At 42.7% G+C, this 25,711-nt stretch overlaps 2 protein-coding genes and 1 long non-coding RNA gene across 3 annotated transcripts in view; 2 read left to right on the forward strand and 1 right to left on the reverse strand.

Annotated features, from left to right (window-relative positions):
• SAMM50 (SAMM50 sorting and assembly machinery component) overlaps nt 1–7,725 on the forward strand; it is a 34,438-nt gene extending 26,713 nt beyond the window's left edge. The window contains exons 11-15 of the mRNA XM_075899608.1: nt 1,391–1,461; nt 2,834–2,901; nt 4,029–4,175; nt 6,512–6,653; nt 7,520–7,725. Of these exons, the coding sequence (XP_075755723.1) occupies nt 1,391–1,461; nt 2,834–2,901; nt 4,029–4,175; nt 6,512–6,653; nt 7,520–7,565 (474 nt within the window). The 3' untranslated portion in view covers nt 7,566–7,725. The remainder of the gene's footprint in view (nt 1–1,390; nt 1,462–2,833; nt 2,902–4,028; nt 4,176–6,511; nt 6,654–7,519) is intronic.
• The window catches only part of LOC112546528 (uncharacterized), a 28,136-nt gene extending 3,156 nt beyond the window's left edge, over nt 1–24,980 (reverse strand). The window contains exons 1-2 of the long non-coding RNA XR_003090232.2: nt 24,631–24,980; nt 21,350–21,528 (exon numbers count right to left, since the gene is read on the reverse strand). This is a non-coding gene — a long non-coding RNA (uncharacterized LOC112546528). The remainder of the gene's footprint in view (nt 1–21,349; nt 21,529–24,630) is intronic.
• A 161-nt stretch (nt 24,981–25,141) lies between these two features.
• Nucleotides 25,142–25,711, forward strand: part of PARVB (parvin beta) — a 90,291-nt gene continuing 89,721 nt past the window's right edge. The window contains exon 1 of the mRNA XM_006127729.4: nt 25,142–25,428. Within this exon, the coding sequence (XP_006127791.1) occupies nt 25,314–25,428 (115 nt within the window). The 5' untranslated portion in view covers nt 25,142–25,313. The remainder of the gene's footprint in view (nt 25,429–25,711) is intronic.

Genomic DNA, 25,711 nt, shown 5'->3' on the forward strand with positions numbered 1-25,711 from the left:
GTTCATCATTATATCGGCTCCAGAGGAGTCGTTCTCAACTTCTCTTCCACCCCCTGCACAAGTAACCATTGAAATTTTTCAGCAGTAACATAGTTTCTTAATTAAATGCATTTAAACATCCCTAGTACGGTATAAGTATTTTTATAGGGATGAAATACCAGGTACTAACAGGCTCTTTAATCTAGTGGAGAAAAACATAACAAGAACCAGTGTCTAGTAGTAGAAACCAGACAAATTCAAATTAGAAATAAGACACGTTTTTAACATTTGGTGTGAACAACCACTGAGACAAACTACCAAGTGAAATGGTGAATTCTTCTTTTCTTGATGTCTTCAGATCAAAACAGAATGCTTTTCTGGAAGATACGCTTTAGCCATACAGAAGTTGTAGAGATTGAACATGGCTGCTTTGTTGCTGTTTGTTACATTCTGCTCATCCACTGGCTTGCAGGAAGTTAAACTTTTGAGGAGGTTTAACATAAAGTGCATTACAACCGCACACATGGCTCTGGATTGCTGTGTGCTTACTACTTCCGTTAATAATGCTTGGCCAGATTCTGTCACCAGAGCAGTACTTTACAAGCAGTGCCACTGAAGAATATGGTTAAAGTGTTATTCAGTGTAAGTGAACATGTAAGAATTTGGCTTCCTATATTTAGATTTCATATGTGCAATAAAACTATAACTTTTTATAGTCTAAACTACCTATAGATTTTTATAGTCTTTTGGAAGACCCAGCTACACAACAGTATTTTCCTTCTATTTTGTACATAGTGTAGGCGCTATCTGCAGTTTATAATTATGATTTGTTTACCTGTAAACTTACTTGATATATAGGCTGGGAGATTAAATTATAGGGGCCTTATGGCTTGCAGTCTTATTTGATGTTCTCTGGGGATGAAACCTGTCCTCATGTTGAAGTCACAGGTGGCAACTGATGTTGAAGTGATGGTTTAGTTTATTTTGCAGAGAAGCTGAAGAGGCAGCATCTGAGTGGCTGCGAGAGCAGGACTTGGATTTTAGACTTTGCTATTTTTCAATTTGATTTATTTTAAGTGTGTATTAACTTTTTTTTGATGATGTAACACTGCATATTTTAGAAAGAGGGCAGCACTGGCCAACAGTTTGTCTGAAAATACATTTGTTAGAGAATAGAAGAGATTTAAATCTTTTATTAAAGCTAATATTAAAAAAATGTGCATGGTACACATCTTAAGGAAAAGGCAGTTCTATTCATCTTACTACATGTAAAACATATCTTGATCTCATGTAGCTCTAGATAACCCAGTAGGAGCTCTGCATGTGTGTTGAATGGCAGAATTTGACCAGCACTGTTGTACAGTATCTGAGTAATACAGAATTTTAAAAGACAGATTTGCTTTTTCCTAAGGTTTTTTCAGCATCTCTCTGGGGTGGAATGTTGGTTCCTCTAGGAGATAAGCCCTCCAGTATTGCTGATAGGCAAGTAATGCATTTAATTCTCATTGTCCTGTTGATTTTGTTTTCTGTAAACTCAGACAACACACTGTGAAAGCGCTCTAGTTGGTGTTTCTTTTGCATTATGAAGGGGAAGGAGATTTATTTATTTTTAGTTAAGGGTACTATAGGAGGCAGGATCCCATTTAATTTGAACACCACATTAATATTTCTAGCATACCTCATTTATCATTTCCATTATAAAGGTTAAAAAACAACAAATAGTCTAGCATCACCTTAAAGACTAACAAAACATGTAGATGGTATGATGAGCTTTCATGGGTAGCTCATGATACCATCTACATGTTTTGTTAGCTTTAAGGTGCTGCTAGACTATTCATTATTTTTAATTTTTTTCCAGTTATGGACTCGGCTACCCCTCTGAAGTAGGGATGTTAAGGACTAGTCGACAGACTGATAAGCAAATGCTTATCAGATAATCGGATAGACTGTCGACTAGTCGATTTCTCCTGTCCATCCCGCTCCCCCTGATGCCTCTACTATATAGAGGCAGCAAAGGGGAGGGAGGGGGTACTTCAAAACGGCAGTGCCGCACAGCTGAGCTGTGAATCAGCTGTGTGGTGCTGTCCCTTTAAAAGGCCAAAGCGCCATGGAGCCCAGGGTCAGCTGGGGACTCCCCAGCTAACCTGGTTCCGAATGGCATTTCCCCAGAACCTGGGATCAGCTGATTCCTGGGGGCTCTTGTACATTTCAAAGGAGGAATGCAGAAGTGCCTATAGACTAGTCAATTAACTGCAATTTAACATCCCTACTCTGAAGATTATTAAGGTTGTTATGGACTTGCTGTGGTTGCCACTAAATAGCAAATAGGTGTCACCTCCAGTGTCTAAATTTACCATAATATTTACAAAATTTTCCATTGTAAGTTTAGGGGAAATACTGCAGAGAAGTTATATACCATTGAGTGGTAAACCCATCGAGTGATATTATATTCTAGCTGTGCTTTAAAATACAAAAGTTTGTTAAAGATCTGTAAAAGTAAATATTTAAACTTTATTTTTAAATAATATTGCTGTAAACTGCATTTCTTACACTGATTGTGACATCAGACCTAGCAAAGAAAATGCAGACCCCCTGTATTTTGGTTTTGGTAAGTAAAGATTAATTTTCCCTCCTCCCCAAATACTTAAATTAAAAGGTAAACACATTTTAAAATTGTCTAAATATTTCCTCAATGAATTGGGTTGATTACATCTCTTCTGTATTTTTAAAAGCACCTTTTTCCTGCAATTCTGAATATAAATGTCAAAGAATTGATAAGTATATATTTTAAAATGTAACTAGAAGACTTTAAATAAGGATGATGTATCTGACTAAAAATTACTTTGTTCATTAGGTTTTATCTTGGTGGACCAACAAGTGTGCGTGGATTCAGTATGTACAGCATTGGACCTCAAAGCGAAGGTCTGAGACTCTTGCATCCCAGTCTGATATCAATACAATGTTAATCATGTTAATGTTAGGTTTATATCTTTGTTATACATATTGCAGATTTTAAATAAGTGGAAACTGCTTTATCTGCCTCTGGCATTTTCTCTTAGAATGGGTGGGTATAATGGATGAGAAGTTTTAGGTATCTTTGATCTCCTAGTGTTAGTTCACAGTAGAACAAAGCCAGTCTCCAGCAGTATTTCTAGAGTGCCTAATACTTCTCTAAACTGATTAATGTAGTCTTGTTTAGGTTTTTGTACCGTTACTCCATTCACATTCTTCTCTAAACTTTCTCATTTCTAAAGGAATATCTAAAACTTCCCTATATCCTTCAAAGGGTATTAAGATATTGGGTATGTGGCTAGTACTAAAACTAGTTGAGGATGAGGCAGAATTAATACTGCTTAAATAGCCCTGCTCCTTTTTAAGGCACCATTGCAAGAGACAAGGCTAGCAAAATATCTTTGACTTTCAAGAGCCTCATCCTAATTTACTGACTCTTATTCACAGGAGTGACCTAAATTTCAGTCTCCAGTGAGTCACCTTGATTTTTCACTCTTTTCCAAAATTAAAAAAAAAGTGGTTATAGTAGTGATCATACTGAATCTGTATTTGGAACAGCGTATGGTCATGTAGTTTATATATAAACCATGGGGTTTTGTATAGGAGATAGGCAGAGTAAGCTGAGAGAGGGATTTGGGAGCCAGGAGCTTCCTCCATTCTAATCCTTGCTGTTCTACTGACTTAATGTTACAGCAAATTAGTCACATAACCATATATTTTTCCTTGCTTTAAAATGGGGATACCTGTTTGAGAAGTGTACAGTAGGTGCTATGCCAAATACCTAAAAGGTCTCCACTCCAAATGGCTTGTCAGAAGGCAGAGATAAAAAGGGAAGAGCACTTAGGAGAATAAGAGTGTTAGGAAAGTATTAATTTATCCTCATGTGAGGTGGTGATGTGGAGAGTTCGGAACCTTTGGTAAGTGGGTTGTTGGTATATAAAGCAATTTAGGAAGATTTTTCCTGGACCATATGTAGAAAAGTTTTCCTTCTGGAATATTCATTAAATGTCATTTTGATAATCTTTTCCCCCATGTAGGTGATTACTTGGGAGGAGAAGCCTATTGGGCTGGAGGCCTGCATATGTACACACCTCTCCCTTTCCGGCCAGGTCGTGGGGGATTTGGAGACCTCTTTAGAACACACTTTTTCCTCAATGCTGGAAACCTCTGCAATCTTAACTATGGTAAGAAGAAGGTGCTTCTAAACCATGACAACCTGATCCTCCAAGTCCACAGAACCTAACAGCTTTGAGTAAACAACTCTATTCTGCTATTAGTTTGCACCATATAATTTAGTGGGCCAATAAAAGGCAACTGTTGGTAGTCTACATATTTGACAGAATGATAACTTCACTAGACCTGTATCTGCAGTACAGGCAGTCCCCAGGTTACGTACAAGATAGGGACTGTAGGTTTGTTCTTAAGTAGAATTTGTATGTAAGTCGGAACTGGTACATATGGTAGGGGAAACTCTAGCCAAACATTTCTCCAGAGCTCAGTTTTATTCTCCCACACCTCACTTCCCTCAGTCGTTTATTCTCAAGCTGAGGTGTCTGCTGAGAAAATCCGCTCCGCGTCTCCCTGGTCTGCTGGGGGAGGGAGGCGCTAGCTTCGCGTCTCCCTGGTCTGCTGGGGGGAAGCAGCTAGTGCGGGGTTGCCTCACCCCGTTTGTAAGTAGGGATCCGATGTAATTCGGATCCATGTAACCCGGGGACTGCCTGTATTTGATTTTAAAACTTGTTAGGCCAGGGATTTTTCAAGTTGCAGAAGGGATGGGTGGAAGTCTGTGCTATTTCCACATACTTATTTGTGCTTACTTAGGGTTGGTCAGCACTATGCTTTTAGGTTGATGTAAGGCAACTTACATTGACCTAATTATGTCAGTGACTACACTACAGCCTTCCTGCTCCTGATATTCTTGCAGGACTACACTGTCATAATAACTCCATCATAACTCCACGTCCAAAAGAGGTATATGGGTCAGGATGGTATAGTTACGGCAGGGTTTCCCACCCTATGGGTTGGGACCAAAATATGGGTCACCATTACATTTCAAAAGGGTCACCAAGTGTCTCCCCAGGTGGCTCTGCCTCCTCTTCTCCCCCTGTTTTTGAATTGCCTTGGGTCACCAAGTCTTCCTGAATTGTCAAAATGAGTACCCATCTAGAAAAGGTTGGGAACTGCTGAGTTAGGGTGACACTGCATCTGGGTAGACATTGCTTTATTTACATTGCTGTTGGCTCTCTTGTCGGTTTTGTAGTTGGAGTCATGAAATTGACAAGACTGCCTGGTTCCTGGGGTGGGATGCAGAGAAGCTGGGGCAGCTGGATCCACTCCCAAAAGGCGAGAAGCCTCAGGTGGTTTCCCATCTCCCCTTCCCCGGAACAAGGAGCAGAGCAGCCTATGGAGCATCCAGGGAGCTTTCAGCTGAGCTGAGTGACCAGACTCCCAGCTCCCCACACTGCACCTCATAGGTTGATGGAAGCACTTCTGGTGAGGTTGTGCACCACTGACCCAAGAGGATAGAGTGGACAAGCATCAGCACAGTAATTACTGCAGTGGCTGTAAGTCCACCTAATATAGGTGGACTTAATTTTCTAGGGTCCATCTACACTACAGAGGAAGATTTAAGCTGCTACTGTCAATCTTCCAGGGTTCAAATGAAATAAGACTGCTAATTCAAACTGAGAGGGGCACTCCATTCAATGCTGGTAACTCTGCTTTCATGAAGAGTAAGGGAAGTCAAAGGAAGCGTGCTCCTCCTTCAACTTCCTGCTGTGTACACAGCACCAAAAGTTGAGTTAAGCTACTTTGACTTCAGCTATTCAATTAACATAGCTGAAGTTGCATAGCTTAACTTGACTTTGTCCCATAGCATAGACATACCCCTAGTGTAGATATAACCTTAATGCCCACTGTCCTAGACAGACTGCTCTGAAGGAGGTTTGGAGGTAAACGTAAAAATCAAAAAAACTATTCTGTGCTCAACTGGATTAAAAAGTATACCATAACCTCTTTTGAGGGTTCGCTAACTAGTTTGATTCTTTTCTCCATTACTCCTTAAGCTTACTTTTCAAGTCTCTTCAGCAGTTTTGCTGGAAATAGTGGGTGAGCAGTTACTGTAGTGACATTTGTCACCCATGCAGTTTGAAAGAGGTGAGTTAACTCATGCAGTCAGTAAAGGTGCTCTGTATATGCAATTGAACAGCCTAGGAATCTTATTTAAAATTAGTAAAACTTACTGAAGATATTAAATGCGCTTTCTAATGCTGGGTACCATAGCTGTGGAAATTCAGAAGTGGCTCTTGAACACCACATAGGCAGTACAGAGTAGTGATTCCTTATTGTGAGATGCTGAGGATCCCTGGGAGTTGTAGGTACTTTGTTTATACCAGGCTTAGTCTCTTTGTAGTGGATGTTCTATAGCGCTAGGTGTACTAGGCCTGGAAATGTAGTCAGCCCTTGAACTTCTTGATGGTGTTGTTTGATTTCCATTCTCCAAATGTTTCATTTCACTTAGGTGAAGGTCCCAAAGCTCATCTCCGGAAGCTGGCTGAGTTCATCCGATGGTCTTATGGTGCTGGAATAGTGCTCAGACTTGGAAACATTGCTAGATTGGAACTTAACTACTGTTTCCCTATGGGAGTACAGAGTGGTGACAGGTTTGTATTTTTATAGTGTATTTTAGAATATTGACTAATTTGTGTACCTGGAATCTTATTTGTCTGCTTCAGTGAGAATATTAGTCTTTTGTTTGTTCTTTATCTATTTATTTATTTGTAGATTTCTCAGCACCGAAGCACTTTTTTTTTTTTTCCAGCCAACTTTTTTCCACATCGGTTTCAGAAGCCCTTCTCAATTTAGAACTATTAATATTTCCGGTTTCAGAACTCACTGAACTTTGAGTTTAGTTATTGAAACTATATGAATAAAAGCATAGCTGATTGTATTTTTTGTTTACAATAAGGACACAGACTCCAATAGCTGATAGCGTTTTCCTTATCCATTCAAACTTTTTTAAAGAGTACCAAACATGGAATTTCATACCTGAAAAGTGATTTTTTTTTTTTTAAAAGTTAGGCATTGATAATGGGAGGGGAGGGTTATGTTTGCATTTTGCAGCCAGGTATGACATTATCTAGCATGCAAATGATATAATACACAATGGGAAAGATTCAGTGGGAATACAGATAGGTTTTTGCTCTCCTCAAGTTTTATTTTCTGAGGAATTGACATATAATGCCACATTGTTGCCCCTTTTGGGCTAAGGGTGATGTGAAAGAGTGGGGAATTTGCCCTATAATCTTCCATTACTGATAGGCCAAAAAGGGTGGAACATTTTTAGGATAGGTTTTTTGTTTCATTTTTAAAGTAACCGTTGTCAGCTCAACGGTCTCAAAATATATTTGGATTGTAACTTTTCAAGGATTTAAAAGTGAAAATCTTGAGTAGGAGGGAACTGTCAAAAGAGGGAAAATATCTTATGTATCATACTAATACTGTGCAATGTATTGCCTTTATCTTTCAGGATATGTGATGGTGTCCAGTTTGGAGCTGGAATAAGATTCCTGTAATATTACAGAAACACTTCATGCTGCTGTCAAAAAAGAGAGCACTTGATTAAACTATGGCACTCTTGTGATTCCAGCTTTTTTCTTGAAGTATAAATATGCCTTTTGAGTGATTAATCTCTCAGACTTCACAGGAAACTACATTAAAATTATGTTGGAAAGATGCAGTGTACCTCTGATTTTTATCAAAGACAGACGGACTTTTTCATGGAATTTTAAAGCTATTTTAACTTTTACTGATGCTGATCCTTACAATAAAACAAATAAATGCATTGGAAACTAATGCTGGGATAATTCCACAGCATTATAATTGTCATTGGACTGCTTGTCTCATAAAACCCTAACCTTTCAATTGCAAGCAGATGTTTAGGATGGCCCTACTATGCACACACATACGATTTAAATATTAATACATTGGGATATTTTTGTACTTGCATTATGCCAGGTTGGATGAATAGGGACGATGCCTACTGTAGAATGAGCTGTACTGAAAATTGAACCCTAAAAAACGTTGACTGCCCTTTTAAAAAAATTGAACCCAACTGTCTTGAATGAATAAATAGTAAAATTTCAAGAATATCTACTATTTTGTTCAGAAACCGCTAATCCTTCAGACTATCAGTGAAGCAGGCAGTTAAAATAACGTGTCCTATTGAAATCTCAACAAGTCTTGCAGTGCCTGATTTAAAAGGTACATTTTGTTCTTCAATGCTTTCTGCAACAGTTGCAAAACAGAGCTGTCGACTTCTATATTTGAGATGATAGTTATCCTATTCCTTGGCTGTATATCAGAGACCACTTTTGACCTTGTTTTCTGTAATATCCATTTTACTTTAAAATTGTACCCTGCTAGAATGGCTAACCGTATTTTTCATTTGAAAGCATTCTTATAAGATGCTACTGTAAATCACTTGCTCTATTTTAATGACTGCTTTCAAAATACTTCAGTAGATGCCAGCTGGTTAAATTATCATAAAATGTACCCGCAAAGGCATAAAATCTGCTTGCCTTATATCAAAATCTATTCCTTTTGTGAGTCGTCATTAGTCATTGTAGAAATTAACAATAAGTAATAAAATGACTCTTCCTTGAGAAGTAGAGTCTTTCATGTCGATTAATGCAGCTCAACTCTTTCTTTGTTCAATTGGTTTTCCTGCTGTCAAGTCACTTTAAGCCATTGTCCAGAACTGATCCTCAATCAGGTGCTGCAATGCCCAGGAGTCAAATCTTTGTCCAAGTAAGCTTAATGGCAAAACTCCCATTGACTTTAATCAGGCCATATGTTTTGGTGTTTGGTGAAAGTTGCTGCTCCACTAGTGATAACCCACTTAAAATTATATTGATTTGCATGATTGTGTTAAGTTCTAGCTGTCTGTTTTAAAACATTGCATCAGCAAGACAACAAACTTGAAACGAACTGCATAGATTGTGAGGAACAGTATAGTTTTAAAGAATCTTCTGATTGAAGATTAGCAGCATATTGAAAAGCAAATGCAATTTACTTCTTGAAATTAAAATTGACCACATGATAAATTCATATTTAACAAAGCAATTATGGTGGACAACTTTTTATTGCTAAGTTTTATTACATTAAGGCAGTGTTTCCTAATTTTATTTGGTCACAATACCCTTTTAAACTCAAAATAATTTTGTGGAACCCCTAATTACAGTCTTATAGATGGAGCTGAAAAAGTAGTAGTGACATCGTCCCCATTCTCTGGCTAAGCTGGCATTACATAGGGACACTTATTGTGACAAACACAAATGAAAATTGTTTTCAATAAAATTAATAAATGCTTAAATATTATTTATTAATCATAAAAATGTTATTGTAATGGAATTTTCTCGCAGAACCCTTATTTTTACTTTGCAGAACCCCAGGGTTCTGCAGAACACCATTTGGGAAACACTGCATTAAGGGATTCAATAAATGAGTGTTTCCTTGGAGTGTTTATGCATTTTTACATAAGACCTTTTTAGTGTGAGTGGGAATATTTGCATAATAAAAGTTAACATAAGTATTCTTCCATGGGAGTTAAGTATAATTTGTCCAAGTTCTTCAAGCTTCTAAATTAGATGAATTTCTTCTGTCTTTATCACTCTCTCGAGATATGAAAAGCTCTTATATGCACATGAGGCTTGTTGCCAGATGGAAAAACAAGCCAATTAAAATCTTTTTACTTTCCAGGGCTAGTGAATACCAAGGTTATAACTGTAATTTTAAAGGAAAGGCAAGTGCCTGAATTGAGACCCAAATACCTATACAAATTGCTTCAGTTTTCACATTAAGAAAGTACAGCTAATCCCAATCTTGATTTCCAGAAATTTCTGATCTGATATTGAACTATTGATGGATAATGAAATAGTAATTTGGGAATTTATTCCCTTTATAAGCTTTGATGTGATGCATGTGGAAGTATTTCCCTGGAGCAGTCATATAAATCAAACACTTTTACTTCCATGGATCATACTAAGCTAGTATGGTTTTATCTGACACATCTTCAGTTGAAACTTACTGCTGAAACCTCTGTGGGTATGTCTATATTGCAATGTAAGTTGAGAGTTAATGGGACTTAGGCTTCTTTAGCAGAGGGTCAGATGACTGTGTTGTCTCCACTAATTGTCAACCTAAGGTTAAGAATTTTCTAACCTGAACCTGTGGGCTACGTCTACACTGGCACCCTTTTCTGGAAATGCTTAAAACGGAACAGTTTTTCTCTTATAAGTATTTCCGGAAAAGCGCATCTACATTGGCAGGATGCTTTTCCAGAAAAACACTTTTTCGGAAAAGCATCCGTGCAAATGTAGACGCGCTTTTCTGCAAAAAAGCCCCAATCGTCATTTTTGCGATCGGGACTTTTTTGCGGAAAAGACTACTGTGCTGTCTACACTGGCCCTTTTCTGGAACAGTTTTTTCGGAAAAGGGCTTTTGTCCGAACGGGAGCAGCATAGTTTTTCCGGAAAAACTATGACGATTTTACATTAGATCATCATTGCTTTTCCAGAAAAGCAAGCGGCCAGTGTAGACAGCTCGCAGCTTATTCCGGAAAAGTGGCTGCTTTTCCAGAATAAGTGGCCCAGTGTAGACACAGCCGTGGTGTTTACGCTGTTGCACACATCAGTCAATCCAACATTATTCCAGACTCCCTACTGCCCTGCCAAAATGTGGCCACTCTAGGTCTTTGACTGTGGTGCAGGGTTGGAAAACTTGACTGTTCATCCTGCCTGCTACTGGAAAGCTAAACAACCAGGTTGATACATTCTGCTGAGCAGTCGGGCCTGTGCACGCCCAGCAGCTGACATGAGCAATGTGCAGGAGATGCCTTTGGAAGAACTATACTTGCTTGCATTTCTAATTCTGTATCAGAAATGGTCTGAGCTTCTGAGAAACTGGTGGACATTTTGGGTATGTTTTCTGATCCACTGGAGAGTACCTGATTGTTTGATAGAGGACACAGATGTAGTAAAGTCCAATTAGCTGATGCTGCTCATGACACTTGGTACAACTGCTGATGCCTCTTGACACATACTGGAGCAGAGTGGTGGGACCACATCACCACGCAGGCCTGAGGTGACCAGATTGAGATCCAGAGCCTTTGCATAAAGAGAGCCACATTTCTGGAACTTTGAGCAGTTTGCCCCAATCCTCCAGCATAAAGACATGCATGATGTGGGACTGCATGTTCCAGAAGTGGATTGCAATAATCATCGGCCCAAGATTGCTATAGGTCTGTTGCTAAAGAATCTGTCATTGGAAAGTAATGTGGTGGCAAAAGTTTGAGGCAATTGTGCATCTGGTTTCTCCTAATGTGGCTTGGATAAAAGATATGTCCTGAGGTAATTTCTGGCTTTGAGAGAATGTAGCTTTCAAATTTTGCCAGGGCCATTGATGTGATTTTTGACCTCTAAAAGCACGTGAATATTTAAACACAAAATTCTGCAGGCCTACATGTATTGCAGACAATGATCTTTGAATGTCAAGGTGGTAATACAAGAAAATGTCATGTTTTGCTGATCAGGAGTCTGCATTCAAGGACAGCGTGGGACCTTACCACCAAATGGTGCTGTTACTATCCCCAGTTATTCTGGGGGACTTGATTTCTGCCTTGGCTTATAAAACTCTACCCTGAGAAGGTGTACAATAGTGGTTGAATGTGCATTTGGTGGATTGAAATCCCCCTGGAGGTGGGTTAGGGCTGCTTGCAAATATGCAGAACTCCACTGCAGTCCTAACACCACTCTTTCCCAGTACATTTCTGGAGAAAACTCAAACCCCACTCTGGGATAAATGACTCTCGCCTAAAGATTGTGTTCAACTAAAATGTACTAGATTTATAAATATAATACAGTTCCTCCTGTCCCTTCCCTAGTTCATTGTTTTTGGTGGCTTGTTAGACCACAGAGTGGTCACAGAGCAGCATACGTACAACAGCTGCAAGGTAAGGTTTTTTTTGAACTCCCACTGTTGGGGTTTGGGGGTGAGTTAAGGCACTAGCATGCTGCCCATCATTAATGGACTCCCCCTGGTAACCAAGGCTTCTGGTAATTTGCATTTGGTTCATTGAACAGAAGTCTCCCATTCCCATCTTACTAAACACTGAAGCAGACAAATTGCAGGCTGTGGGGCTGCTTCTGCCTGTTACTTGTCTTCTGCAGGTGCCATAGTTGGCTGATCTGGGAGGGGGAGTATGGAAAAGCTCTTCCTAGTACAGAACTTGGCACTAGAGCTGCTGCTCCTGTGGGACCAATTTCAGTAGCAGTCATTTTGCTGGCCTCTTGGTACATGCTGCTTGCTCCCATCAGTCCCCATGCTGGCTTCTGAAATTGTGTTTGCTGCTGGGTAGGTCAGAAAACAATGGAAGGGTTAATGCTGACTCACTGAACAGTAAGGAAGCAGTGTTGGAGCATGTAAACTGCTGCTTTGTGTGTCGCTTCAGCTGGGGGCAGTGTGAGAGACTTTTCCCTTGTAATCATGCACAGATGTTTAGCACAGGAATAGAAAAATAACACAGCTAGTTAGTCAACTTTAGATTGGGCCAGACACTTATTTTTGGTGAAAATCCTTTGGGACTGTTAGTTGTATGTGACTGGATTCATTTTGCATATATTATCTGAAACACTGCCTCCACACCACGGCAGGGGCAGCAGTATCGGTGGTCAGTGATAATGCTGGAAGATGGGTATTGCCTCATGAGCCACCAACCCTGATTTCTATAGCAGTGAGACCTGGCTTGAAGCTCTTCCTTCCAAGCAAAAACCCACCCCGCTGCTTTTACAATTGTGCTATGATTCTGCCAGATGCCACAATCTATGGCTAAAGAATAAACTGTAAGGGAGGGTATATTTTGTAGAAAAAGATTTCACAGCTTGGGAAGCATGTTTACTGACACTATTGGGACACTCGCTTCTTGTCAGCATCTCCCATTGGTTACCTTAGGCAACCCCTCACTGAGCAGGCTGTCTGGCTGGATCACATTCTAATGCACCCACCTGTGCCCTTGCCATCAGACAGAGGCCTAACTCAGAATCGCAATGTTGTTTCTGTGATTTTTCTAGACCCCTAAAAGTTAGGAGTAGTGATTCTAAGCACCGTGCCACCTAAGTCCCTTTGTGACTCTAGCCTAATGTGCCTGACAAAGGAGATCAGTATTGTTATCCAAACAAACACAATGGCCAGCAGTCACTTCATATCTGTCAGTCCCCCCCAGTGACATATAGGACAACATGCAGGACTAACTGCGCTACAAGTGCTGTCTTCACAAAAGTCACCACTGTGTGGGTATTCAAAAGCATCAGAGGGGTAGCCGAGTTAGTCTAACAGTAAAATCTTAAACAACAAATAGTTTAGTAGCACCTTAAAGACTAACAAAACAGGTAGATGGAATCATGAGCTTTCATGGGCAAAACCCTCTTCTTCAGATGATGGGAGTAACAGCCTCTTGTAACTATTTGTACACCCTGTCTCTCTTTTTCTTCCTCCCTTATTTATTCTTGGATCTGAATTTATTATACTCCTGTCATCTGAAGAAGTGGGTTTTGCCCATGAAAGCTCAAGATACCATCTACATGTTTGGTTAGTCTTTAAGGTGCTATTAGACTATTTATTGTTTAAGTTTTTGCTGTGTGGGTAGTTACTACTAGCAGGGCTGTATCATGACTTCTCTCAGCAGAGCACGAGGACAGTTTTTCTTTCAAACTTTGCAATCATGTCTATAACAGTGTTGCCACACTGTCCCGAGGGGTCTATGCAAGCATCCTATTAGTTACCTCTGTGCTTTCAGCAACATTCCCCGCATATTGGGGATTGCCTAATTGTGCAAAATACATGTTGTGCAAGTCAGAGTAGTAGAAAATAATGTCCAGGAACTGTGTGGTGGGGAGGAGAGAGGGGTGGAAAATCCACTTGCAATCTATTTAGCGTATATAAAAATAAAATAATCTTTACTTCTATGCATAAGCCAGTCTCTAATTTATTAAATTATACAATTTGTTCTTTATTCTGAAGCAAATCGGTAGCATTAATTAGCTAACACAATCCTAACTCAATAAAACCTCAAAGGGATAGCCGTGTTAGTCTATAGATGAAAAAAACAATGATCCTACAGCACCTTACAGACTAACACAAAATGTAGATAGAATAATGAGCTTTTAAGGGCACAACCCATGAGTGGAGCAGCTCCATTCATCTGAAGAAGACGGTTGTGCTCACAAAAGCTCATGGTACTATCTATGTTTTTTGTTCATCTGTAAAGTGTTGCAGAACCACTCGTTTAAGTTTTTTCAGTAAAGCCTGTCAGTCACTTGGTACAGTGAACAAAAGTATTGAAACTGTAATATTGTCTACTTCAGTGGTTCTCAACATTTCCAGACAATTGTACCCCTTTCTAGAGTCTGATTTGTCGTGAGGACCACTCCCTTCCCTAAGTTCCATCTCACTTTAAAACTAGTTGCTCACAAAAAGGAACAAAAAAGGGTCACAGCACACTATTACTGAAAAATTGCTTACTTTCTCATTTGAACCATGTAATTCTAAAATAAATCAAATGGAATATAATTTCAAACACCATTCGACTGAGATTCAATTATAATGACCATGTCCCACGCTTTAAATATTGAACTCAGTACAAAACACTGCATGCAACTTATAATTAAATGGAAAACCCATGGGGCAAGAACTTTGGCAACATTCAAATGACTCTGCATTGTTAAAGCTACATCACCTACTTCTCCAGTGCCAAAAACAACATGGGCTGAAATTAAAAGCAGGTCAGCACTAAGTTCTAAGTGTAACCCTTTATTCCTAATAGGACATGTATGAGATTACATAGAGTTCCATATATTCTTTTATTGGATCAATTTCTGTTGATGAGAGAGAAGCTTTCAGGCTTTCCAGAGCTTTTCATACATGTGCTGGCAGATTCCCTAATGAATGCTCAGTCAAGGGAATTGCAGGGCCAGTAAGCAAGATAACACTGGAGATATGAGTTTTCTAGAATACTGATGTACAGTGTTTGCTCTAATTTTTCCCATCCTGAGCACAATGAATGTTCTTATTTGCACTTCATTTGCATAGGCTTTTGCACCAGAGAGGTGCAGTGTAGACGTCACCTAAATGTTCAGAGTGCTGGTTTGGGTGTTGTTGCCTACCACTCCAGCACACCTTCCCTATCCTATCCCCCCCTAAGTCTACCTTTCCTTCTTTCATAAATGCTTCAGCTATTTAGTTAGGGCTGGCCCACAACATTTTGGCACCTGAGGTGGGGAACTCAAATGACGCCCCCACTGGCCTCGCTTGGGCCAAAACTTTGAAAGGTCTCAATTCTGCCTTCTTCCTGTTCTACTCCTCTCATGGTACTGCAGGGATCATACATGTGCACCAGCAACAGACAATTTTCTACACTCTGGGTCCTAGTGGCACTCCCCTCCTCCCCCCCGTCTGGCACCTGAGGTGGCTGCCTCAGTTTGCCTCATGGTAAGGCCAGCCCTGTATTTAGTCCATTTTTGCTTGTTCCCTAAATTTTACTAATTCTATTTGTAAATATTACTCCTCTCCTCCCCCAAAAAGAAACACAACTTACTTAGAAGATGTTTGTATATGGTACTTTTATATCACAAGTGTTGTATTTTTCTGATTTGCTAGCATGTCAGTGAAGTTTTATAGCCCTTTGGACTTCATGTTTAGCTCATGAGCTTTACTGAGTTTCATACTTTAGTACTTCACTGATTCACCCACATAATCTACTCTGCCAGCTGCAAACTCATTTATTTCAATGGTTGAGTAGCATGTTGCAGTGATTAGTTTCCCATGCTGCTAAAAATGAATAATATCATAACACGTCAATGGAAACTTTAGCAAGTGAACTATGCACTCTGCTCACCAATATTTGTTTAGCAGTTTCTAGTATTACTTTTCTGGATTCAGTTACCTTATTTCAGTGTATTCAAAGATTGAAAACATCAGTTTGGAAAGGTGCCTCATTTGCTCTATGCAACTAAGATGCAATTAGTTCCTTTACTAATTGCATGTTTTCCCCAAAGCTTTATGTATATCTAAAACTGTGTTTATATATACACCTAAAATTCTCTATACCTCCTTAAATTTTATAAAACTATTACCATATTTGCCTCTTCTTGCAAATTGTCTCCCCCCTCAAAATATTACAGTAATATGAAAGATAGAAAAATACTGAAGAGTGACTAGAATTCTTTCTAAGCCTTGGTCTACTGTACATCTTTATTTTGAAATAACCCCCCTTAGATCAAATTTATAAGTGGAGTGTCCACACTACCAAGCCCGTTCTTTCAAAATAAGGGGCTGCTTATTTCGAAATCCGAACTCCTGCTTTGCTCGGGGAAGAATGCTAATTTCAAAACAGTTATTTCGAAATAACTACTCCCCAGAGAGATTTGAACTTATGACTCCCCAGTGCTTCCTGGGGCTCTAAGGCTCCACATTAATGGAGCCTGCCTCTGAGTAATTTCGAGGCTTCTCTATAGTGGGGACATGCAATTTTGATTTTGTAAAATTGGGAGTTAAGTTGAATTTAGTTATTTCAAAATACAGTAAAACTCCATTGGTCCGGTATCTGATGGTCCGGCACTCCTGATGGTCCGGCACCATCAGGAACCCGGACGTGCTCTGCAGCCGGACCATTGGAGCTGCTCTGCCCCCAGCTTCCCCTATTCAGCCGCTGCTAAAACTGACCAGCAGCTGAATCAGGGAAGCCGGAGGCAGAGCAGCTGGGGCGCTGCCGGGTAGGTCCCCTAGCGCTGCCCCTGGGGGCTGCGGGACCAACCCGGCAGCACCCCAGGCGTTCTGATTCAGCCGCTGCTGAAATTGACCAGCGGCTGATCCCAGGAAGCCCGAGGCAGAGCTGCTCTGCCTCAGGCTTCCTGGAGTCAGCTCTTGGTCAATTACAGCAGCGGCTGGCTTGGGGACGCCTGGGGCAGAGCAGCTGGGGTGCTGCCGAGTTGATCCAGTAGCGCCAGCAGCGGCTGAATCAGGGACGCCTAGTGCAGAGCCGGACTATAGGAAGGGGGGGCTATGAGGGGTCTGGGGTGGCATCCCCACCACCCAGACCCCTCATAGCCCCACCTTCCGATAGTCCAGCATATCTGATAATCTGGCATCCCCAGGGTCCCAAAGGTGCCGAAGTTTACTGTAGTTTCCTAGTGTAGACATGGGTAAAATTCCTCTTTGTGTAGACCGCTCATACATCACTTGGCTCCCAACTTTAGGGCTACGTCTACACTGGCATGATTTTCCGAAAATGCTTTTAACGGAAAAGTTTTCCGTTAAAAGCATTTTTGGAAAAGCGCATCTAGATTGGCAGGATGCTTTTCCGCAAAAGCACTTTTTGCAGAAAAGCGTCCGTGGCAAATCTAGACGCGCTCTTCCGCAAAAAAGCCCCGATTGCCATTTTTGCGATCGGGGCTTTTTTGCGGAAAACAATACTGTGCTGTCTATACTGGCCCTTTTGCGCAAAAGTCTTTCGGAAAAAGACTTCTGCCCGAACGGGAGCAGCATAGTATTTCCGGAAAAGCACTGACAATCTTACATGAGCTCATCAGTGCTTTTCTGGAAATTCAAGCTGCCAGTGTAGACAGCTAGCAAGTTTTTCCAGAAAAGCGGCTGATTTTCCGGAAAAACTTGCCAGTCTAGACACAGCCAAGGGGTATAGAGGCCTCGTGATTACTTGTAAATATTTGGATTGCACACAGCCTCATAGGGATATATATTTAGTAAAGTGAAGCCTGATTGCCAAAGCACATCTACAAAGTGTTTAAATCTTCTTATTACAATAGCTAAGTCACAGAATTATGCAACCCCCATTCCAATATTATAGAAATACTTCTGCTAAAATACGCTTGAGTAATAAAGCTTATTAGGAATCTAACCCAGTGTAATATTTCTGTGCATACACTGCTATCTATGAAACACAGGAAAGTTTCAAGAGATGTGTTTTTATTAATGCAATATGCAAACCCAGACAGCAAGGTAGGCATTTTGGTTACAGTTCAAAGAAGAGCAACATTCATCAGTAAAATTTAACATTTAGTGAGGTCTAATTATATATGCATGTGAGCAAAATTAAATGCTTTCAGTGCACTTTCTGAATGATTGCCTAACAGATCACACACAGTTAAATCTCTGGGCAGAAAGCCAGCGTGAGACCTTACATCACTTAAGTCCTATTTTGAGTGTTTAAGTGGGACTTAAGTGATGCATAAGCCTTTTATGGATCCTTTATATAGTGGTTAGAACATGGAAGTGGGAGTTCTGGTTATTGTCTCATTGTAGCACTGTGGGCAAATCATTTAGGTCCAGCTTCACAAAGGTATTTAGGCACCTAATTCCCAATTATTTAAATGAGTGTTAGGTACCAAAGTACCTTTGTGAATTTGGGCCTTATTCCCTCTGTGCCTGAGTTTCCTTTTCTGTAAAATGGGAATAATAGTTCCCTGGCTCACCAGGAGACAGAAAATATGGCAGTAAAGGGAGTAAATATTAAAGTGTTAATGGTACCCACTGCACTGTGCTATCCAGCCAAATCTTTCAGAAGCACTAATAAATTAAGCTGAAAAGTGCCTTAGTGGACATTATTCACATTTTAACAGATGACACTGAAACAAAGTATGGTGAATTGTCCTGCATAAAGAAAGGAACAAAAAACAGGTCTCCCGTTGTAAGTCAAATTCCTTAAACACAACTTTTCTTCCTTGCTAGGAAGAAAAATGGATTGAAATACCATGTAATATATTTGTTAAATGTTAACAACCAAAACATATAACCAATGTAATGCAAGTTTGTGTACTTTTATCAGTAAAGGCCAAATTAAATTAAATATTTTGTTCACTGACCAACTCAGCTCACATCTGTTAATAAGTGCAAGGGCATACAAACAAGTAGCAAGCCAGGAGGGCCACAGTTCTAGAATTTACTGAGCAGGATACATGAGAAGGAGATGGCAAGTGTGAAATTCCAGCATTTTCATTTTGCTGAATAGAGAGAAAACTAGCTAAAGACCAGGAAGCTCATTGCAAGCCAAATGCTGCATCTGGAACGGAGGTTATGACTTAGCACTTACCCCTTGCCACTGTAAGTGTGGAGCCCTGCAAATCTGCAGATATCTGCTTTATATCCATGGGCAGATGGGAATGCGGATATTCGTGGCTCATTTTTGTGGATACAGATACAGCTGTAGATACAACGTTTTGTATCCGCACTGGGCTCTAACCACTGATCATTCCCAGATTTCACAGGGACTCCCAGCTAGATCTTGGCCTCCATCATGCCATGACACTGGCATATGTAAGTAAGCATTTTTTTTTACAATATGATTCAAATATTTTGACAGCTTGGTTTTCTAGAACACATATTTCCTGTCTGCCTTCAAGATAATTCTCATCTGGCAACCACATTGTTCAGTACCTGGACTGTAAGATGAACTATTTTAGTAGATTCTGCTAGCATTTAGGCCCTGATCCTGCAAAGACTAATATGCTTGCAGTGTGACCGGTCAGAGGGACTGCTCATGGGGGCACAATGATGTACATGCTTATGTTTTTGCAAGAGGCGAGATTTTGTAGCCATGCTTTTCCTATGGAGGTCACAGGCAAATGTAATTAAGTTTATTACAAAATTCCCAAACAAAAGTATTTACTAAATTGAAAACCTAACAAATTCATTATGATTGCAACATTTATAGTGCAATATTAAAAAGCAAAGATATTTATCTTAATCTGTTCTAGAGATTTATGCATCTGTCCATGTGTCTGAGTTCATTTGTTCAAGAACTCCTAAACGGGAAGAGTTAAGACCAGCAAATTTGGTATGCAGCTTCTTTGTCTTCCCCCACTGATAGCCCATCCTCAACCTTCATTCTCACCCCCTCCACCACTGCTTTGTGCACTGTTCCCCTCTCCCACCCATCCTGAAGGCCCTGTCCTGACTCCTGTATCCCTCAAATCATCAGCTTCTCGCTCTGAAGAACCCAGGCAATGCTGTGTAAGTCTTCTAGTTTTATTATATTGCAGTATTGACTTTGAGTTGTTGCCTATATTCAGAATGTATAACAGTAAAATATTAACTCTTGATTACACCCACTAACTGAGATGATTGAAACCCAGATTGAAAAGACAACTTGATTCAAGGACAGTAGAAAGCTTAAATAAAGAGGCACTACAAACTTGAAATCTTGTCAGTTTTTTTTTTTTTTTTAAAGTTAAGGATAGGCTGAGAACCAGAAGCTAGTCGAGACCTGCTGCCAGTTTTGGTGCTTCATAGACAGGAGCAGCCTGAGGCGGGCTGTGGCAGCTGGCACCCCAGGCAGAACGCGTAATCAGCGCCCCCGCCTGCACGTCCGTCAATGGAGTGATGACATCATCAGGCGCCCTGGGCACCAAATGATGTCATAATTGGGCGCCTGGCGCCCCGCTGAAGGCAGCACCCTAGGCGATGGCCAAGTTGGCCTATAGTCACGGGCCGCCCCTGTTCATAGAAAACGTTAAAATGTTTCTCCCCTCTGTTGATTTCTGGAAAAAAGTCACACAAATAATAGGGCAGGTGACTAAAGTTGTTGTGAAAGTAACACCATGAAACTGACTATACACAAACTGCTTAAATCCATAAAGAAAACAAGACAAAGCAATAGGGGAATTAAAAAAAAAACCTCTCTCATTTTCAGTTAGATGTTACTTGTAACCATAGCAGGTAAGCCATTTTCAGACAGAAGAGGGATTTTTAATTTAACAACAATTATATTTGTAAACTGCTCTGAGTTACTTCAGAGAAAGTTGCTATAGAAACACAAAATACTGAGCCAGTGCACCCCCTAATAGCATAATCTCCTTCCATAACTTGTAAAAGGTTAAAAACAAACAGAAACAAACACCACCTAATTTCCTTATCTGTAAAGAGTCATGCTCTTTGTCCTTGCTTTGACATAGCGTCTGCATATATCTGATTTGATTTCCATTTTGTATCCCCCCCCAAGGCCGGCTCAAGCCATTCCTGAGCTCCGGGTGCGCGATGCATGCATGGCTCCATCCCCAGGCACAGGGCACATGCACGGCTCCACCCTCGGCACACCTTACAGCTGCAATTGGGCACACAGTGGCCGACTGCAGGTCTAAGGGGCGCCGTGCGGCCCCTTGCCCCGGGCACATGGCACCTGATGGCAGCTCTAAGGGGTGCTGCGCGGCCGGGCGTGCAACACCCCTTACAGCTGCCATCAAGCGCCCCCCCATAGGTTGGCGCCCCCTAATCCGACCCTGATCCCCCGTACCATTTAGTCAGTGAGGATAGATAGCCGTGACACCCCTTTCGTCTCTTGCTCTGACATATGCCTTCAGGCTTTCTTCCCTGCTGCCCTGGCCTGTCGGAAAGCCCTTCCGCCATCTCCTAGTTCCCTCCATCCTCTCAGGATTCAAACTGCTCCTGAAAAGCTCACTTCTGCTTTATCACCTATAAAAAACACAAGTGTTCCATTTGAAATCATTGTATGTAAACCACCAAGGATTATGCTGTCTGCCTCAAGTGAGTCACCACCCAGTCATATATCGGAAACATGCCACCTCCCTTTCCTCCCCACTCTCTTGGTTTTTCACTTCTCTGTATATACCCCTCTGAGACTTCTCGGTCTGTATCCAGGCCTGGCTTTTGGGCAAGGTGGTCGCCGTGGGCCCCGCATATTCAGGGCCCTGCAGCTCCACGCACTCAGGGCCCTGCGCTGCCCAACTCCTGCCCCTGCCCACCCCACACACGCTTTGGCCAGGCCTGTCTGTGTCTCTCTGTATAGTTCATCTTAAGGTCTCAATATTGCAAGTTGTTCTGCATGGGTGACTACCAGTGAAGAGCCCTATTGACTTCTGTGAGGCTCTGTCATGGTTGTTCCCCACTCTGGCATTACAAATGCAGAAGGTGTGTGTGTGTGTGTGTGTGTGTGTAGGGAGGGGGGAGGGAGGAGGAGGAGGAGGAGGGAAGCGAGCAGAATAAACACAGCAAAACCTGTCTCTGTGATTCCTAGAGACAAATTTACTCAATCTTAGTCCCCCTGTGATCCAAAAAAAGACAAGACTAGTTCCGTGCTACTACCTCCCAAGTGATTAAAAGAAAATATAAAATAAAAACCCTTTTCCAGGGAAGAGATCATTTGGGAATCTCCTCCCGAAGGTAAAGCTCTCCCCCTTACCCCCAATCTCTGTTTTGCTTGGAGTTGGGAAAACAAACAGGGAATCCACAGAGAACAATGGACTCTGCCCTTGTAACTAGGCACTTAATCCTAAGGATACAACAATCAACCAATGCTGGTTAATCAAAATAAAAAGAAAACTCTTTTATTATCGAAGCAAAACTACCATTGCAAGCATAGTAAATTGATCAGGTGGTAAGTAGCCATAATTGACACAGATTCAGCGAAAGTCCCTGGGTTGTAATCCTTAATTACAAAAGAGAAAAACAATTAGCCAGCTCAGACATGATTTCCAAACAAGGAACAGACCCTGATGAACTATCTAAACTTTTCCCTACTTACACAATTCAAGAAGTCCATTCTTGGAGAGAGAAAGCATCTCTCCCTCAATACCTGGGAGAAACTGCTCTGCTCTTAAACAAAAAAGAGAGAGAGGGAAAACCCCCCTGTCCGAGTTCGAAATTCCTACCTGCATTTTTATTGGCTGACTGCCCGAACCCTCCTCCCTCTCCCCTCCCCTTGCTAGGTACCTGAGTTAACGCCTTAGTCACCAGGTGCTGGTCAGCACTCCTGTTCATGACAGGCTCCCTGGAGGGGAAATGTCTGCTATGTCTCATTGCCCAGGGTACAATCTGGACTGTTGAACAGCTGTGTACCCTGAATTCTCTAACCTGGGTACTTTTTACACTGCTGTGTTGTCAGAACATCCACTCTTGACTTGCACATACAGCCTTCAATGTGCAAATTCATTTCCAGCTAAATACATGGGCCTCTAATGACCAGTCACTTGTGAATTACACATACGGCAAGAGCCACAAATTCTTAGGCCCAGCCTTGTTGCCCCACAAAAATGTGCACCCTGTACTGTCCAGCACATTACTAAACAATGCAAGCTCATAAAAAGTCCATCATTTCATCAAAGGAAAATAATGCACCAGCCTTTTTATCCCTAATAGGGGGTCCCCACACACTTTTCAAATATTCCTTTGTACAACATTTTTCTTAGTTTGATAAAGGTATAATAGTACAGACCTGTCATGCTTACATCCTCACCTGGAATAACATGGGGGATCTCAGTCTAAGGCTGATGCTTAATGTTAAGCACCTGAGCAGTTCCACTGAACTCAATAGAATTATTAAATTAAACATGAGCATAAGAGTTGTTAGGATTAGAGCCTAAGATTTGTAACCTCTTTGGGATCTGTATTTATTTGTGTTCAGTGAAGCATCTGTTCACACTCATGGGGGCTTATAAAATGCGGCCCCTACAGTAAGCATCAGAGAGGTCAATGGGGCTCTGCACTCAGATGTGCTCTTGCAGAACAACTTACAATATCCAGATCTTAATGATGATATATACAGAGAAATGAGAAATAAAATAAATATTTCAGCTGGATCATGAGTTACTTTGCCTTGTAGTCTTTCTTTATTGGGATTGAATAGTTATATAGAAGTAGTGCTCAGAGATCCCCAGAGAGACCGTGATTCCCTTGTGCTAGGTGCTACACTATTATACAACACAGCACGATTCCTGTTCCAGAGTCAGTGACCTCAGTCCTATAATGAACTTTGCACATCTGTGCCCAGGAGGAGTCCCTCTGCAACAATGGGGTCCCAGTAGGCACAGGCATCTAGCCTCTTGAAGCTCATTGCAGGACTGCTGCCCCCGGGGAATGAGAGACACACAGGGCTCGTCTACACTGGCCCCTTTTCCGGAAGGGGCATGTAAATTTCACCAGTCGTCGTAGGGAAATCCGCGGGGGATTTAAATATCCCCCGCGGCATTTAAATAAAGTAGGAAATAAGACCCTCCGGAAAAGGGCACTTTTTCCGGAGGATCGGGGCCAGTGTAGATGCTCTTTTCCGGCTTTTTTAAAAGCCGGAAAAAAGCGGCGGACATTTTTATTTAAATGCCGCGGGGGATATTTAAATCCCCCGCGGATTTCCCTACGACGACTGGTGAAATTTACATGCCCCTTCCGGAAAAGGGGCCAGTGTAGACGTAGCCACAGAGTGGGAGAGAGGACAATAACATATACACTGTTTAAGAGGCAGGGGGGGGGGGGGCTAATAGGCCAGGTACTGCCTTGGGGAATCTGAGTTTTGGGACAGACCCTCAACTAGTGGACGCTGCCATTGCTCCCTTGTGGGACAACTGACACCCACTGAGGTGCTGCTCGAAGCTGGATTCCCAATTCTTCCACCCACTTTGGGCAAAGGCACACACCTCCGTGCCTGCCACCGCCTCTCCAGCCCTGGGGCTTGTCTCTTGCCATGCCCAGCAGGGCTGGCCCGTCCGCGGGTGTGCCCTGCGATGCCTAGCTCTCAGCAGGGCTTCCCAGCTCCTGTCTCACACATGCTGCAAGTAACTTAACTTTTCCTACAGTTACTGTCCTGTTGCCACCAGGATCCGTGCCAGCTCTCCCAGTGGCTCCCTGCTGCCGTCTGTAGTTCCGCCAGCTCCCCCGGAGCTGCGCACCAGGGCGCACCGCTTCCTTTCACCTCCGCACGACACCGCATGTGAACCACGGCACGTTTGCACTGTGGACCCGCTTCCCCCCCTGCTCTTGGCGCTACGGGCAGCCCGAGCAGTGGCGGCCCCCCTGGATCTTTGCATGGCGCTGGTCGGGCGAATTCGGGGCTCCCGCGCACGAGCGGCGTGGCCGTGTCTCGGCCCCAGGCTCGCAGCGCACGTGTGGGGCTGACACTGGCCCGCTCTCCTTAACACCCCCCCTCCCGCAAGGCTCCTGGTCATCAGCATGGGGGGGGGGGTATAGGCTGTAGGAGGGAGCCCGCTGGCCGCCCGAGGGGGCTTCCCTGGACTTCCACGCCAGGGCAGGGCGCTGTGACAGGCTGGGAAGCGGCCGATCCGTGCCGCTCCCAGCCCGCCCCTTTCCCGGCGTGTGGGGCTCGCACCCGCCCGGCCGGCCCTCCCCCTAGCGCCCTGCCTTCCTCCGCTGGCTGAGGCAGCGCGGGCTGCTGCTTCCCTGCCGCTCCTGCCCCCGGGGCTCTGCCAGCCCGTGGCCCTCTCCTCCGCCTGCCCAGCCCAGCCCGCCAGATGTCCTCGGCCCCCGTCCGCTCCCCCACGCTGCGGCCCCACAGGATGAAGAAGGACGAGTCTTTCCTGGGCAAGCTCGGCGGGACGCTGGCGAGGAAGAAGAAGGCGAAGGAGGGTGAGGCTGCCCGCACGGGGAGTCGGAGCAAAGTGACTTGCAGCGGCTGCCCCCCGGCCAGGGGACATGTGGGAGGGAGGGAAACTTGGGAGCCCCCCTTGTGGGACTCCCATGGGCCCGGAGGCAGCTGAGCCTGGGCTGGGGTGTGGCCGGGTTTGGCCCTCAGGGCTGGGAGACTTTAGGGATCCGAGCAGCCGCGCTGGCTGTGCAGGAGGGGAGGCGCCCGGGCAGCCCGATCAGCTCCGCGTGGCTGCGAGGGCACCGCTCATTAAATGCCGTAAAG

Source organism: Pelodiscus sinensis, chromosome 1, assembly GCF_049634645.1.
Source record: "Pelodiscus sinensis isolate JC-2024 chromosome 1, ASM4963464v1, whole genome shotgun sequence".
Taxonomy (NCBI): Eukaryota; Metazoa; Chordata; order Testudines; family Trionychidae; genus Pelodiscus; species Pelodiscus sinensis.